This window comes from Oncorhynchus clarkii, chromosome 17 (genome assembly GCF_045791955.1).
Source record: "Oncorhynchus clarkii lewisi isolate Uvic-CL-2024 chromosome 17, UVic_Ocla_1.0, whole genome shotgun sequence".
Taxonomy (NCBI): Eukaryota; Metazoa; Chordata; class Actinopteri; order Salmoniformes; family Salmonidae; genus Oncorhynchus; species Oncorhynchus clarkii.
Genome location: NC_092163.1, coordinates 26,425,271 through 26,442,861, shown reverse-complemented (window position 1 = coordinate 26,442,861; position 17,591 = coordinate 26,425,271). Strand labels below are relative to the sequence as shown.

Below are 17,591 nucleotides of genomic sequence, written 5' to 3'. Positions count from 1 at the left end.
CCTAACCAGATTGATCGACAGGCTGCTCAAACAAATAATAACTTCTAGAAACATTACGGCTCTCAGATTGTTCTACTACACCCGTAGCACAGAAAACAACACACTCATCATCGAGCTCTCCACGAGACATGCTGTGACCATTCCCATACCCACTATGACTAAATGTACCCTCCAATTTGTCAAAAGCTCATGAAGTTTAGGTTTGTATTCCAAATTGCATCTTATTCCATATGTACACTAATTTTGACCAGGACCTATATGGCTTTGGTAAAAAGTAGTACCCCATATAGAGAATAGGGTGCCATTCGGGACACACACTTGGTCTGATAAATGGAGCTCAATTGGGAATTAAGAGTGTCTCCCTCTCCCAGTCCCAGAGATGCATAGCAGCAGAATCCCCATAGAGAGCCAGAGCGAAAGAGCAGAGGGCGGTGATGTGCAGAGAACCTAAAGGGATCTTCTGTTAGAGGAGTGTCAGGGCAAAATGGATCAGGTCCGGAGTCTGACACAGACAGAAGCCGAAGCGGCCATGGACTATTTCCTCTTATTGAATTTGGCTTGTCACACCGTGTCTTTCTTCTGTCTGTCTGTGAGATTGAACAGCTAGATTGCTGTGCAGCCTTGTCGTGATCTAATATATTAACAATGATGAAGGCAGTGTGTTTTTACTGTAAGTTGATCTTTAACAGAGCCTTGGGAGTATGAGCAGAATGCACCAAGGCAGGTGGTTGGTAGTGTTCTTACTGGTGTTCTGTCTAAGCTTAATGCATATGGTTGCTAATTGATTACCTCATAATATGCAGTGCATTCGGAAAGTATTCAGACCCCTTTTTCCATATTTTGTTACATTACATCCTTATTCTAAAATGAATGAATTAAAAAAAGTTGTCAATCTACACACAATACCCTATAATGACAAAGCAAAAACAGCTTTTTAGACATTTTTGCAAATGTATTAAAAATAAAAAACATTAATACCTTATTTACTTAAGTATTCAGGCCCTTTGCTATGAGACTCGAAATTGAGCTCAGGTGCATCCTGTTTCTATTGATCATCCTTCAGATGTTTCTACAACTTGATTGGAGTCCACCTGTGGTAAATTCAATTGATTGGACATGTTTTGGAAAGGCACACACCTGTCTATATAAGGTCCCACAGTTGACAGTGCATGTCAAAAACCAAGCCATGAGGTCAAAGAAATTGACCATAGAACTCCGAGACAGGATTGTGTTGAGGCACAGATCTGGGGAAGGGTGCCAAAACATTTCTACAGCATTGAAGGTCCCCAAGAACACAGTGGTCTCCATCATTCTTAAATGGAAGAAGTTTGTAACCACCAAGACTCTTCCTAGAGCTGGCCGCCCGGCCAAACTGAACAATCGGGGGAGAAGGGCCCTTTGTCAGGGAGGTGGCCAAGAACCCGATGGTCACTCTGACAGAGCTCCAGAGTTCCTCTGTGGAGACGGGAGAACCTTCCATGTTGCTAGGTGCATAATAGCAAAGTTCACCAGCATATTGGTGTTGAGAATAATGATGTGGTGGCAGCAGCGGAGTTAGGAGACGAGAAAACATCCCTTGCCTTTAATCGTCTAAGAAAAGTGAGAAGAGAAGAAACCCAAACTTAATTAAGTCTATAATCAATAGCCTAACTGTTAAATGAGCCTGGCTTTATAAATCATCCATATATATCTATATAGCGACAGATCCTGCTCATGTTGCCTGTTTGAGTGTTTGTTTAATAGCCTACTGATATCTTTAGTATTATTTATATTTTATTTAGTGTTTAAAAAAAACTATTAATAATAAATCCTATTTTTTTATTGATCTACTTATTGTTATTATTGCTATTATTGTTGTGATCATCATTTATTATTATAATAATAATAAGTAATGTCATTGTCATTAGTAGGCTAAAAATAGCAGCCTTGTATAACCACCATCGAGCTGTAGGCCTAAGAGCGCATCCTGTTTAGTCTTAAAACAAAGTGTATTCGGAAAGTATTCAGCCCCCTTGACTTTTTCCACATTTTGTTATGTTGCAGCCTTATTCTAAAATAGATTAAATTGTTTTTTTCCCTCATCAATATACACACAATACCCCATAACGGTATTCATTCATCTGTTTAGCAAATGTATAAAATATTAAAAACTTAAATAATATTTACATAAGTATTCAGACCCTTTACTCAGTACTTTGTTGAAGCACCTTTGGCAGCAATTACAGCTTCAAGTATTCCAGGGGAAGATTCTACAAGCTTGGCGAACCTGTATTTGTGCAGTTTCTCCCATTCTTTTCTGCAGATCCTCTCAAGCTCTGTCAGGTTGGATGGGGAGCGTTGCTGCACAGATATTGTCACGTTTCTCCAGAGATGTTCGATCGGGTTCAAGTCCAGGCTCTAGCTGGGCCACTCAAGGACATTCAGAGACTTGTCCCGAAGCCACTCCTGCATTGTCTTGGCTGTGTGATTAGGGTCGTTGTCCTGTTGGACGGGGAACCTTCGCCCCAGTCTGAGAACCTGCTCTAGAGCGCTCAGGACTTCATTAAGGATCTCTCTCTACTTTGCTCCGTTCATCTTTGCCTCAATCCTGACAATTCTCCCAGTGCCTGCCACTGAAACACATCCCCACAGCATGATGCTGCCACCACCATGCTTCACCGTAGGGATGGTGCCAGATTTATTCCAGGCGTGATAATTGGCATAAAGGCCAAAGAGTTCAATCTTGGTTTCATCAGACCCGAGAATCTTGTCAGACACAGTCCTTGTTGCAGACAGAATGGCTGTTTTGGAATATATTTATTCTGTACATACTTCCTTTTTATCATTCTGTCATTTAGATTGGCATTGTGGATTAACTACAATGTTGTTGATCCATCCTCAGTTTTCTCATATCACAACCATTAAACTCTGTAACTGTTTTAAAATCACCATTGACCTCATGGTGAAATCCCTAAGTAGTTTCTTTCCTACCCAGCAACTGAGTTAGGAAGGACACCAGTATCTTTATAATGATTTGGTATATTGATTGAAAGGGAAAGGGATTTTCATTGTCTGCTTTTTTTGTTTGTTTTACACATTTACCAATCGGTGTCTTTCTTTGTGAGACATTGAACAACTTCACTGGTTGAATCTGGGCTTAAAATTCTCAACTCAATTGAGGGACCTTACAATAATATGTATGTGTGGGGTACAGAGAGAGGGTAGTGATTCAAAAAATAATGTTAACCACTATTATTGAACATGGACTGAGTCCATGCAACTTATTATGTGACTTGTTAAGCACATTTTTGTTCCTGAACTTATTTAGGCTTGCCATGACAAAGGGGTTGAATACTTATTGACTCAATCATTTCACCGTTACATTTGTTATTAAATCCTAACATTTTCTACAAACAAAATTCCACTGACATTATAGGGTATTGTGTGTAGATCAGTGACACATTCAATCTCAATTTAATCCTTTTAAAATTCAGGTTGTAACATAACAAAATGTGGAAAAACAAAAGAGGTTTCAATACTTTCTGAACGCACTGTAGACTATGATCTATCAATGACTGATGCAGGCTTTCTTACACGTTGTGTCTTCACAAACCTGGTACAGAATTCCACGTGAACCAGCCCAGAAAGTGGAGGCTATTTTTAGCCCAACTAATTCTGTTGCTAGTTCATTTTTGTTGTCTCAGCAGTTTCCCGTCTTTTCTAAACCACATGGGGAATAGGGAAGCTGTTGTATCAGTGAGAAAAACCCAGTACATTTCTACGTGTCCTTTTTAGGTGTAAAAAAAAATCCCAACTCTGCCAACACTGAAGGGATACGCCAGGGAATCAGGGATAATTAACCACCATGTCTGTCTCTGTGATGTTGAGCTGTGCCTATTTCCACACAGCCATCTGTCAGGGTCATGACTATTTTGCCACATTGATGTTTCACATCCAGGATGCCCCCTCAATCAGTCGAATCAGTTTATTGTTCCTCTCACTCTCTCTCTCTGTTTCTCTCTCTTTCTCCATCTCATCTCTGTCTCTCTGTCACTTATTCTGCCTCTGTCTTCTCCCTTTCGCTTACCTCCTCCCTCTCTCTCCATCTCATCCCCAATTCTGTCTCTCTATCTCTCTCCTCCCCATGGTTAAATATGGACAACAGTGGCATCGGGGGAGCTGCCTCAGCAGCCGGAATGATAGGTAATGCCAGGGAATGCCATTCTCTTTGAAGAGGGGCAGAGTGCCCATTTCTCAGAGTAGCCAACCACAGTATTTCCTTGTGTTGACTTCAGCACCAGTCAGTCCCTCAAACAAAGTGGACCTGATACTCTATCCAGCACTGGATCCTTTATTACCAAATTAGAACCTGACATATTTATAGGTTACAACATTTGCTGGATTGAAAAACACATTTGGTTTCAGAGAATTTCCTGTGGTACAAAATCGGACTTTTAGTTTATGCATTTTGGGTTTACGGACAGGTTTTAATCATGTTAGTCGTTGCTCAGTGATTCCGAATAAAAGGGTTGTTTCTCATCAATAGTAAAAAGTTGAGTTTTACAGCACCTTGACAATTGATATTGGCCTTCATTTCCCTCATGTAGGAACTTCACTAAATGAGGTATTTACTCCTAAACCTCATTCTTTGGGTTGACCGTTTTTATTGAAGGACATGGTCCCTCTGTGTATGTGAGTTGTAGGTCAAACCTATTACATCAGGTTGTTCTTATATTGATTAATCACTAATAGTGTTTACTATACCGTGTACACTGAGTGCACAAAACATTAGGCACACCTTCCTAATATTGAGTTGCACCCCCTTTTGGCCTCAGAAAATACTCAAATTGTCGGGGCATGGACTACGAGGTGTAGAAAGCATTCCACATGGATGCTGGCCCATGTTGACTCCAATGCTTCCCATACATGCGTCAAGTTGGCTGGATGTCCTTTGGGTGGTTGACCATTCTTGACACACACAGGAAACTGTTGAGTGTGGAAAAACCCAGCAGTGTTGCAGTTCTTGAGACTCAAACCGGTGTTCCTGGCACCTACTACCATACCCCGTTCGAAGGCACTTCAATATTTTGTCCTCTGAATGGCACACATACACAATCCATGTCTCAATTGTCTTGAGGATTAAAAATCCTTCTTTTAACCTGTCTCCTGCCCTTCATCTACACTGATTGTAGTGGATTTAACAGGTGACACCAAAAAGGGACCATAGCTTTCACCTGGTCAGTCTATGTCATGGAAAGAGCAGGTGTTCCTAATGTTTTGTACACTCAGTGTATAACCTCATGTAGCTGTGGCATTCTGTTCTCTCAATATTTGATCACGTAGGTGAATATAACAGTGATAAAATGTCTTAGTTACATCAATTGTTTTGGGACATGATACGGTGTGCAATAAATACTTTCATACACATTTGGGACTGGTGTTGGGAACACTTGGAGATGTTGAACTGTCCATTTAGACTATAGGAACTAATTCTTAGTGTATGACTCCTCTGGCAATTTCATTCAATTATAAATCCAATGTAACCACACTCCCATCCTCTTGTTCCATACAAAAAAAATATTAAATTTTTTACTTTGTATCCCTTTCCACTCACAGCCAGTGTCATCCCATAAAGGGTTGAAAATGTCAGATTTTGTCAGTGATAAGTGCCTAAATTGCAATGCAGTGGCTGTACAGTACCTCCATTTCTCCCACTGATTAGGCAACTTCTACACATTTTGTTGTTGTGAGGGAAATGCTGTAAATCAATGTGTTCTGAAAGATGACACGTTGAGGATTATAATAAATACCATACAAACAAACCACACACCCCCGTAAGTCCAAATGTGCACTTCACTTTTCCTTATTTAAAAGCTCATGTGATTTACAGTATCAACATTTATGATCGCTATGTTTGATCCACAGTTACAATGATGACATGCAGACTGCTTGTGCTTTTAATAGTCCTTCTTTTAGAAACGTTTACATTCAGCCCTCTCCATATAGGCCGATTTCCACGAGTGTAAAAGGTTAAGTCAATAATGCTTTGGTACTCTGGTCATAACGTAAATACGCGATACCTGGCACATATTGATTTGATAAAGCAAGGTTTTCCTTGCTGATAAGTATTATTGTTTCGATACTCTGTCCCTGAACTAAATGAAGGAGCTACAGTATATTGTTTAGTCCTTCCTGACACCTTGACGTTTTTGCAGGAGCTGATCACAGCGTGGTACATTGGCTTCCTCTGCCTCATCCTGGCGTCCTTCCTGGTTTATCTGGCCGAGAAAGAGGACAACGACCAGTTTGAGACCTACGCAGACGCGCTGTGGTGGGGCCTGGTAAGTCATCACTCTAAGCCTTGTTTCACCGGTCCTCACAAACCACGCTCAGCAGTTGTTAATAGGATAATGTTAGCATGTCCCCCAAAAAAACACAGTGGCTGGACAGGAGATTGTCAGCAGGTCCCACAAAACACTCAGCGCTAATTTTTATAAGATCATTTCTGCGGGTCTCCACAAAACATTCAACACTTGTTTAAAGCCAAATATCTGCATGTCCCCATACAAATATCCAGTGCTTGACAGAAGAATTTCATCATGTCCCCACAACCCAGCATTTCTTAATAGGATCATTTCTATAGGTTCTCATAAAACACCCAGTATTTGTGTGAAGTCTAAAGGATACTAGTGTGATTCAACTTTGGGACTTAACATGCCGGTGGTATTTAACCCACTTGTGTCACACTTCCACAATTACCATGAAAGTGAATTACATTCAATAGCTATTTTTTTATTAAACTAGGCAAGTCAGTTTAGAACAAATTCTTATTTACAATGACGGCCAAACCCGGACAATGCTGGGCCAATTGTGTGCCGCCCTATGGGACTCCCAATCACAGCCTGAATTCAAACCAGAGACTGTAGTGACTCCTCTTCCACTGAGATGCAGTGTCTTAGACCGCTGTGCCACTCGGGAGCCTAGATGAAGAAACACTTTGAATATTGATAAAAGATGTAATTCAAGATGTCTGCCGATTGCCTTCTCAGATCACCCTGACTACCATTGGGTATGGAGACAAGTTTCCCATAACGTGGAACGGGCGTCTTCTGGCCGCAACCTTCACCTTGATTGGAGTGTCTTTCTTTGCACTTCCAGCAGTAAGTTAAAGACTATTGATTTGTGAAGAAATGGCTGAGCTAACTTATTCATGTGCACTGAATGCAAGGAAATGGAGTGCTGATAGGAAACTCAGAATGAGTGCCTGAAGCATCTGCAATTTGATAGTCAAGTGTTACTCTGAAGTAATTCAATGGACTTGGCAATTTTAATTGTGAATCGATAATGTTTTCCAAAGGCTTGTTGTTGTGACTAATGGTTTCTCTGTATCTTTAAGGGGATCTTGGGCTCCGGCTTTGCCTTGAAGGTCCAGGAGCAACATCGACAAAAACACTTTGAGAAGCGTCGGAATCCTGCGGCAGGGCTTATTCAGGTGAACAAAGCAGGGCGCTTACCCTCTAAAAAACATTTAGAGTGTTGGTATCCTGGTGGAGTACCTTAGACCATTACTGGGAATTTCACAATAACTCTTTGATCTACAAGAGCTGAAAATAACGGTTTCAGGGTCCACTTTTCAAGACGCATTGTACATGATGTTTCCATGCTCACTTGTTTATATGTCGCAAAAAGTCCCATGTGGCACACACCTTGTCACAATGCCTGGTACTCTAGTCCTTGGATCCTGGACCCACCTCTTAGTCAACTTCTATAATTCATTTTTGGGCAGTATTCTTTTTTCTTTTACAAAAACCTAACACCCTTGCCTTTCTTGCACTGACACTCATGCCTTGTCTTTTCTAGCACTGACTTTGCTGATAGCTGCTTTATTGAAACGTTTTTCTTGCTATGACTGGGATATGTGGTTGTCACACCTCGCTACCTTAAAGTAACTGTCCAGCGTTTCCAGATTTCTATGAAATACGACCTGTAATTAATTGCAATACTAGTGAAATAGTTTTCCTTCCAAAAAAAGGTAATACTGTACACGTAAAGATTTGTATGATCTCGTTCATTTCAAAGCACTCTCAGAGCACCGAGATAGATAGCAGCAAAGTGAACATAAAGAAACCGCTGTATTCATTACCTACCCTTCAAAACCATGACCTGCTCTCTCTCGCTCGCGTTCTATTTTTCTTACTCCCATTCCCTCACTCTCTCTATTTGTCTCTATCTCTTCCATGTATTATTCATCCATCTCTCTATCCTTCTCTATTTCACCTCTCTCTCTCTCTCTCTCTCTGTCGCTTTCTCTCTCCCCCCTCAGGCCGCGTGGCGCTTCTACGCCACCAATCTCACACGGCCAGACCTGGAGTCGACGTGGGATTATTACGAGCGCACCGTGTCCGTGCCGATGTACAGGTATTGATCATATAGCAAATCAGCGGCAAGATTTACATTGGGCCTGTCTGCACCTCTCTAGTGTCCAGGATCGATCCCAGCTTTAACCTTTTCCCACTGCTTTTTCCCCCTCAAACTGAAGGTTAATGAAGCTGTCCAATCAGGATCTGCGTAGGGGCTAAGGGGCTGATGGATTCCTAGTCCAAGCCAATAGACATTTACCTCATTTATAATAATAAATTCCATTTAGCAGCTTTTATCCGAGGTAACTCACAACAACCGTGCGCTATCAGCTCAACCACAAAGGACCATGTGAATTCATTTCTAAAGCATGACATTATTATTATTATTATCATTATTATAGAAATACAGTGCTTTCAAAAAGTATTTAACAAATCAAATCAAATCAAATGTATTTATATAGCCCTTCGTACATCAGCTGATATCTCAAAGTGCTGTACAGAAACCCAGCCTAAAACCCCAAACAGCAAGCAATGCAGGTGTAGAAGTACGGTGGCTAGGAAAAACTCCCTAGAAAGGCCAAAACCTAGGAAGAAACCTAGAGATGGGGTGGCCAGTCCTCTTCTGGCTGTGCCGGGTGGAGATTATAACAGAACATGGCCAAGATGTTCAAATGTTCATAAATGACCAGCATGGCCCAATAATAATAAGGCAGAACAGTTGAAACTGGAGCAGCAGCACAGCCAGGTGGACTGGGGACAGCAAGGAGTCATCATGTCAGGTAGTCCTGAGGCATGGTCCTAGGGCTCAGGTCCTCCGAGAGAGAGAAAGAAAGAGAGAATTAGAGAGAGCACACTTAAATTCACACAGGACACCGAATAGGACAGGAGAAGTACTCCAGATATAACAAACTGACCCTAGCCCCCCGACACATGAACTATTGGAGCATAAATACTGGAGGCTGAGACAGGAGGGGTCAGGTGACACTGTGGCCCCATCCGAGGACACCCCCGGACAGGGCCAAACAGGAAGGATATAACCCCACCCACTTTGCCAAAGCACAGCCCCCACACCACTAGAGGGATATCTTCAACCACCAACTTACCATCCTGAGACAAGGCCGAGTATAGCCCACAAAGATCTCCGCCACGGCACAACCCAAGGGGGGTTAACCCCTTGACTTTTTCCATATTTTGTTGTTACAGCCTAAATTTATGTGATAGAAGATAACTGAGAATATATAAACAACATTGTAGTTACTCCACAATACTAACATGTATGACAGAGTGAAAAGAAGGAAGCCTGTACAGAATAACAAATATTACAAAACATGCGCCCTGTTTGCAGTAAGGCACTAAAGTAATACTGCAAAGAATTAGGCAAAGAAATTACATTTTGTCCTGAATACTATGTTTGGGGCAAATCCATAGAACATTTTATTTGTCACATGCTTCGTAAACAACAGGTGTAGACTATCAGTGAAATGCTTACTTGGGGGCCCTTCAAAACAATTCAGATAAATAAATAAGAGAAATAATAACAAAGAATAAATACACAGTGATAACTTGGCTATATGCACGGGGTACCAGTACCGAGTCGATGTGCAGGGGCATGAGGTAATTGAGGTAGATACAGTTGAAGTGGGAAGTTTTTACCTTAGCCAAATAAATTTAAACTCAGTTTTTCACAATTCCTGACATTTAATCCGATTAAACATTCCCTGTCTTAGGTCAGTTAGGATGACCACTTTATTTTAAGAATATAAAATGTCAGAAGAGTAGAGAACAGTAGAGAATCATTTATTTCAGCTTTTATTTATTTGATCACATTCCCAGTGGGTCAGAAGTTTACATACACTCAATTAGTATTTAGTAGCATTGCCATTAAATTGTTTAACTTGGGTCAAACGTTTCGGGTAGCCTCCCACAAGCTTCCCACAATAAATTGGGTAAATTTTGGCCCATTCCTCCTGACAGAGCTGGTGTAACTGAGTCAGGTTTGTAGACTTCATTGCTCGCACACGCTTTTTCAGTTCTGCCCACACATTTTCTATAGGAATGAGGTCAGGGCTTTGTGATGGCCACTCCAATACCTTGACTTTGTTGTCCTTAAGCCATTTTGCCACAACTTTGGAACTATGCTTGGGGTTACTGTCCATTTGGAAGACCCATTTGTGCCCAAGCTTTAACTTCCTGACTGATGTCTTGAGATGTTGCTTCAATATATCCACATAATTTTCCTGCCTCATGATGCCATCTATTTTGTGAAGTGCACCAGTCCCTCCTGCATCAAAGCACCCCCACAACTGCTTCACGGTTGGGATGGTGTTTTTCGGCCTCCCCCTTTATCCTCCAGACATAACGATGGTCATTATGGCCAAACAGTTGTATTTTTGTTTCATCAGACCAGAGGACATTTCTCCAAAAAGTACGATCTTTGTCCCCATGTGCAGTTGCAAACCGTAGTCTGGCTTTTTTATGGCAGTTTTGGAGCAGTGGCTTCTTCCTTGCTGAGCTGCCTTTCAGGTTATGTCGATATAGGACTTGTTTTACTGTGGATATACATACTTTTGTACCTGTTTCCTTCAGCATCTTCACAAGGTCCTTTGCTGTTGATTTGCACTTTTCGCACCGAGTACGTTCATCTCTAGGAGACAGAACGCGTCTCTTTCCTGAGCAGTATGACGGCTGTGTAGTCCCATGGTGTTTATACTTGCGTACTATTGTTTGTATAGATGAACATGGTACCTTCAGGCATTTGGAAATTGTTCCCAAGGATGAACCAGACTTGTGGAGGTCTACAATTCTTTTCCTGAGGTCTTGGCTGATTTCTTTTGATTTTCCCATGATGTCAAGCAAAGAGGCACTGCGTTTGAAGGTAGGCTTTGAAATACATCCACAGGTACACCTCCAATTGACTCAAATGATGTCAATTAGCCTATCAGAAGCTTTTAAAGCCATGACATCATTTTCTGGAATTTTCCAAGCTGTTTAAAAGCATAGTCAACTTAGTGTATGTAGACTTCTGACCCACTGGAATTGTGATACAGTGAAATAATCTGTCTGTAAACAATTGTTGGAAAAATGAAATGTGTCATGCACAAAGTAGATGTCCTAACCGACTTGCCAAAACTATAGTTTGTTCACAAATTTCTTGTTGAGTGGTTGAAAAACGAGTTTTAATGACTCCAACCTAAGTGTATGTAAACTTCCGACTTCAACTGTATGTAGATATGAAGTGCCTTCGGAAAGTATTCAGACCCCTTTACTTCTGCCACTTTTTATGTTACAGCCGTATTCTAAAATTGATTAAATAAAACATTTTCCTCAGCAATGTACACACAATATCTCATAATGACAAAGCGAAAACAGGTTTTTGAATTTGTATTTTTTTTAAAATAACGGATACCTTATTTACATGAGTATTCAGACCATTTGCTATGAGACTCGAAATTGAGCTCAGGTGCATCCTGTTTCCATTGATCATCCTTCAGATGTTTCTACAACGTGATTGGAGTCCACCTGTGGTAAATTCAATTGATTGGACATGATTTGGAAAGGTACACACCTATCTAAATAAGATCCCACAGTTGACAGGTCATGTCAGAGCAAAAACCAAGCCATGAAGTCGAAGGAATTATCCATAGAGCTTCTACAGCATTGAAGGTCCCCAAGAACAAAGTGGCCTCAATCATTCTTAAATGGAAGAAGCTTTGAACCACCAAGACTCTTCCTAGAGCTGGCCGCATGGCCAAACTGAGCAATCTGGGGAGAAGGGCCTTTGTGAGGGAGTTGACCAAAACTCGATGGTCACTGACAGAGCTCTATCGTTCCTCTGTGGATATGAGAGAAGCGTCTAGAAGGACAAACATCTCTGCAGCACTCCACCAATCGGGTCATTATGGTAGAGTGGCCAGACAGAAGCCACTTCCGTAAAAGGCACATGACAGCCCACTTGGAGTTTGCCATAAGGCACCTAAAGACTCTCAGACCATGAGAAACAAGGTGTTCTGGTCTGATGAAATCAAGATTGAACTCTTTAGCCTGAATGCCAAGCATCACTTTTGGAGGAAACCTGGCAGCATCCCTACTATGAAGCATTGTGGTGGCAGTATCATGCTGTGGGGATGTTTTTCAGCGGCAGGGACTGGGAGAATAGTCAGAATCGAGGCAAAGATGAATATAGGAAAGTACAGTGATCCTTGATGAAATCCTGCTCCAGAGTGCTCAGGACCTCAGACTGTGGGGGAAGGTTCACCTTCCAACAGGACAACGACCCTAAGCACACAGCAAAGACAACGCAGGAATGGCTTCAGGACAAGTTTCTGATTGTCCTTTAGTGGCCCAGCCTGAGCCTGGGCTTGAACCTAATCCAACATCTCTGGAGAGACCTGAAAATAGCTGTACAGCAATGCTCCCCATCCAACCTGACAGAGCTTGAGAGGATCTGCAGTGAAGAATGGAAGGAAACTCCCCAAATACAGGTGGGCCAAGCTTGTAGCGTCATAGCCACGAAGACTCGATTCTGGAATCGCTGCCAAAGGTGCTTCAACAAAGTAAAGGGTCTGAATACTTATGTAAATGTGATATTTCAGTTTTTTATTTTAAATAAATAAATTAGCCTGTTTTTGCTTTGTCATAATGGGGTATTGTTTGTTTGATAAGAAAATAATGATGTACTGGGCCATACGCACTAGCATCTAGGACCTGTTTCAAATGGTCACTTTTATGCTCAACATAAACACTTCATATGCGCACATGCTCCAGAATGGGAATAATATCCTTTCTATTTGATTCAGCTAAGTTCAGTTATATTGTTTTTAATATACATCATTCAAATCAATCAAATGTATTTATAAAGCCCTTTTTACATCAGCCAATGTCACAAAGTGCTCTTCAAAAACCCAGCTTAAAACCCCAAACAACAAGCAATTCAGATGTAGAAGCACGGTGGCTAAGAAAAACTCCCTAGAAAGGCAGAAACCCAGGAAGAAACCTAGAGAGGAACAAGAGTCTGAGTAGTGTCCAGTCCTTTTCTGGCTGTGCCGGGTTGAGATTATAACAGTGCATGGCCAAGATGTTCAATCGTTCATAGATGACCAGCAGGGTCAAATAATAATAGGTGCCGTAGAGAGAGAGAGTCGATAACAGCATGTTCGGGACAAGGTAGCATGTCCGGTGAACAGGTCAGGGTTCCATAGCCGCAGGCAGAACAGTTGAAACTGGAGCAACAACACGACCAGGTGGACTAGGGGCAGCAAGGAGTCATCAGCCCAGGTAGTCCTAGGGCATGGCCCCAGGGCTCAGGTCCTCCGGGAGGGAGAGAGAATTAGAGGGAGCATACTTAAATTCACACAGGATACCGCATAAGACAGGAGAAATACTCCAGATATAAGACTGACCCTAGCCCCCCGACACATAAACTATTGCAGCATAAATACTGGAGGCTGAGACAGGAGGAGTCAGGAGACACTGTGGCCCTGTCCGACAAAACCCCTGGACAGGGCCAACCAGGCAGTATATAACCCCACCCACTTTGCTTAATGACACGCCCCCACACCACCAGAGGAATATCTTCAAACACCAACTTACCCTGAGATAAGGCAGGGTATAGCCCACAAAGATTTCCCCCACGGCATGAACATGAGGGGGGCGCCAAACCCGGACAGGAAGATCACGTCAGTGATTCAACCCACTCAAGTGATGCACCCCTCCTAGGGATGGGATGGAAGAACACCAGTGACTCAGCCCCCATAATAGGGTTAGAGGCAGAGAATCCCGGTGTAGAGAGGGGAACCGGCCAGGCGGAGACAGCAAGGGTGGTTCGTCGCTCCAGTGCCTTTCTGTTTACCTTCACACCCCTCGGCCAAATCGGAGAGATGGGTAGCAGCAAGCCCATGTAATGTTTTGTAGGTTAGCAGTAAAACTTTGAAATCAGCCCTTGCCTTAACAGGAAGGCAGTGTAGAGGCTAGCACTGGAGCAATATGATCTAATTTTTTGGTTCTTGTCAAGATTCTAGCAGCCGTGTTTAGAGCTAACTGAAGTTGATTTACTGCTTTATCCGGGTAGCCAGAAAGTAGAGAATATCAGTAGTCTAGTCTAGAAGTGACAAAAGCATGGATTAATTTATCTGAATCATTTTGGTTCCCTATCCACCGGATGTGTACCAATGAAACATACAGTTGATTTGTCAGAGGACAAACCATCTACAGAGACAAACTGATATCTTTCCAACAGATAAGATCTAAACCAGGCCAGAACTTGTCATTGTAGACCAATTTGGATTTCCAATCTCTCCAAAAGAATGTGGTGTCAAATGCAGCATTAAGGTCTAGGAGCATGAGGACAGATGCAGAGCCTTGGTCTGACGCTATTAAAAGGTCATTTACCACCTTCACGAGTGTCGTCTCAGTGCTATGATGGGGTCTAAAACCAGACTGAAGCCTTTCGTATAAATTCTTTGTCTTCAGATAGGCAGTGAGTTGCTGTGCAACAGCTTTTCAAAGGTTTTTGAGAGGAAAGGGAGATTCGATAATGTTTCATTTTCTGGGTGAAGTTTTGGCTTTTTCAAGAGAGGCTTTATTACTGCCACTTTTAGTGAGTTTGGTACACATCCGGTGGATAGGGAACCATTTATTATGTTCAACATAGGAGGGCCAAGCACAGGAAGCCGCTCTTTCAGTAGTTTTGTTGGAATAGGGTCCAGTATGCAGCTTGAAGGTTTAGAGGCCATTACTATTTTCATGAATGTGTCAAGCGATATAGGATTAAAAAACTTGAGTGTCTCCCTTGATCCTAGGTCCTGGCAGTGTTGTGCAGACTCAGGACAACTGAGCGTTGGAGAAATACGCAGATTTTAAAAAGGAGTCCGGTAAAATAATGGCACAGGACTTATAAGCATATCTTTTCAGCTAAATGAACAAGCCTATGGCATTGAGCATTGCCAGATAACATACAGTAGACCAACTCATATTCTGTTCTTATAAAATAAATTGTTATTCATATCATAATGTTTCTTTAGACCTGAATAAATAAATAATGGATTTATTGTGATGGTGTATATTAAATAGATTTATTCAACTTTTTAAATGTAGATGTTCTAAAGGTGCACATCGGCGGCTTGAATGCAGCTTGTATGGGTGGAGGCCTGTAGATACTTAACTTGTTTATGTTAATTAACAGGCTATTACCGTGAGACCGCCACAGCCCTAGATGGAGCCAGTCAAGATGCTCTCAATGGTGCAGCTGTAGAACTTTTTGAGGATCTGAGGGCCCATGACAAGTATTTTCGGCCTCCTGAGGGGGAAGAGGCATTGTCGTGCTTTCTTCACAACTTTGTTGGTGTTTGTGGACCATGATAAGTCCTTAGTCATGTGGACACCGAGGAACTTGAAGCTCGCAACCTGCTCCACTACAGCCTTCAATGTAGATGGGGGCGTGCTCGGCCCTCCGTTTCCTGTAGTCCGCTATCAGCTCCTTTGTCTTGCTGACGTTGAGAGAGAGATTGTTGTCCTGGCACTACACTGCCAGCTCACTGACCTCATCCCTATAGGCTGTCTCATCGTCAGTGATCAGGCCAACCGTCATCAGCAAACTTTATGATGGTGTAGGAGTCTTGCGTGACCATGCAGTCGTGGGTGAACAGGGAGTACAGGAGTGGATTAAGCACGCAATCCTAAGGGGCCCCCGTGTTGAGAGTCAGTGTGGCGGTTGTGTTGTTGCCTACCCTCACCACCTGGTGGCCCTGTCAGGAAGTCCAGGATCCAGTTGCAGAGGGAAGGTGTTCAGTCCCAGGGTCCTGAGCTGCTTGGAGGGCAGTATGGTGTTGAATGCTGATATTACAGAATGGGAGAGGTTTAAAATGTCAGTGAAGACACTTGCCAGCTGGTCAACGCATGCTCTGAGTACGCATCCTGGTAATCCGTCTGGCCCTGCTGCCTTGTGAATAGTAACCTGTTTAAAGGTCTTTCTCACATCGGCTACGGAGAGCGAGATCACACAGTCATCCGGAACAGCTGGTGTTCTCATGCATGGTTGCTTGCCTCAAAGCGAGCATAGAAGAAATATAGCTTTTCTGGTAGGCTCACATCACTGGGCAGCTAGCAGCTGGGTTTTCTTTTGTAATCTGTGATAGTTTGCAAACCCTGCCATATCCGACGAGCATCAGAGCCGACGTATTAGGATTAGATCTTAGTCATGTATTGATTTGTATGAACATGCGGTCACTGTGGGGACGACGTTGTCAATGCACTTATTAATGAAGTCGGTGACTGATTTGGTAATGTTATCAGATGAATCCGGAACATGTTCCAGTCTGTGCTATCGAAATGGTTCTGTAGCCTAACATTCGCTTCATCGGGCCACTTCCATATTGAGCGCGTCACTGGTACTTTCTGTTAAAGTTTTTGGTAGACCTTACTGTGAAATGCTTACTTACAAGCCCTTAACCAACAATGCAGTTTTAAGAAAATATAGTTAAGAACTGAGGTTAATGATCACTGTTCTGATGTCCAGGAGATGTTTTTGGTCATAGGAAATTATGGTAGAAATATTATGTGCAAAAAAAGTTAAGATCAGCATAAAGAAAGCACACAAAATAGCAGAATTGGTCAGCTATCCACTGCAGCACCATCTTATCATATTTGATATCCAGTAGCGCACGCACACAATCACACTCACTGTCGCTCTCTCTCTCTATCTTGCTCTCGCTTTCATGGCATAGCACACACACACACAGCACGGCATAACATTACACACAGACAGGCAGACAGGCAGACAGGCAGACAGGCAGGCAGGCAGGCAGACAGACAGACAAATGAAAAAGACTGATGTTTTCCAATTGAATGAATTCTGGTTCATAATTTTAGTTAGTTTGTGACTATTTGGTCCCCTGTGTGATGTCACAGGCTTGTCTAAGTGTATTGGTAGTGATTAGTCTTTGTTAATGTGAATGTTCTATGCCAGGTGTATAGATGGCTAACTTGAGCTTGAGTATTGATTGATTGCTGAAGGGAAAAAGGCAAACGGGACTGCAACTGGGCCATATCTGATTGTCGCATAGTGGGCCCAAAGCCGAAGGACTAGGTACTTTTTATCTCATCTGCAGAGAAAGGTTTCCATTGGATAGGTACTGCAAGTCTTCGATAAATTAATGTGCCTGTCTCATAAAGAACAACAAGCTACTTTGAAAGTTGGGGTGTCAAATTGAATTCAAAGGCTGTATGACTCCAGTGAAGTTGAATGAAACATTATAT

At 42.3% G+C, this 17,591-nt stretch overlaps 1 protein-coding gene across 1 annotated transcript in view; it reads left to right on the top strand.

The window, feature by feature from the left end:
- The window catches only part of LOC139369696 (potassium voltage-gated channel, KQT-like subfamily, member 2b), a 75,896-nt gene that overhangs the window by 34,777 nt on the left and 23,528 nt on the right, over positions 1–17,591 (top strand). Inside the window, exons 5-8 of the mRNA XM_071108953.1 lie at positions 6,195–6,320; positions 7,029–7,139; positions 7,376–7,471; positions 8,303–8,397. Of these exons, the coding sequence (XP_070965054.1) occupies positions 6,195–6,320; positions 7,029–7,139; positions 7,376–7,471; positions 8,303–8,397 (428 nt within the window). The remainder of the gene's footprint in view (positions 1–6,194; positions 6,321–7,028; positions 7,140–7,375; positions 7,472–8,302; positions 8,398–17,591) is intronic.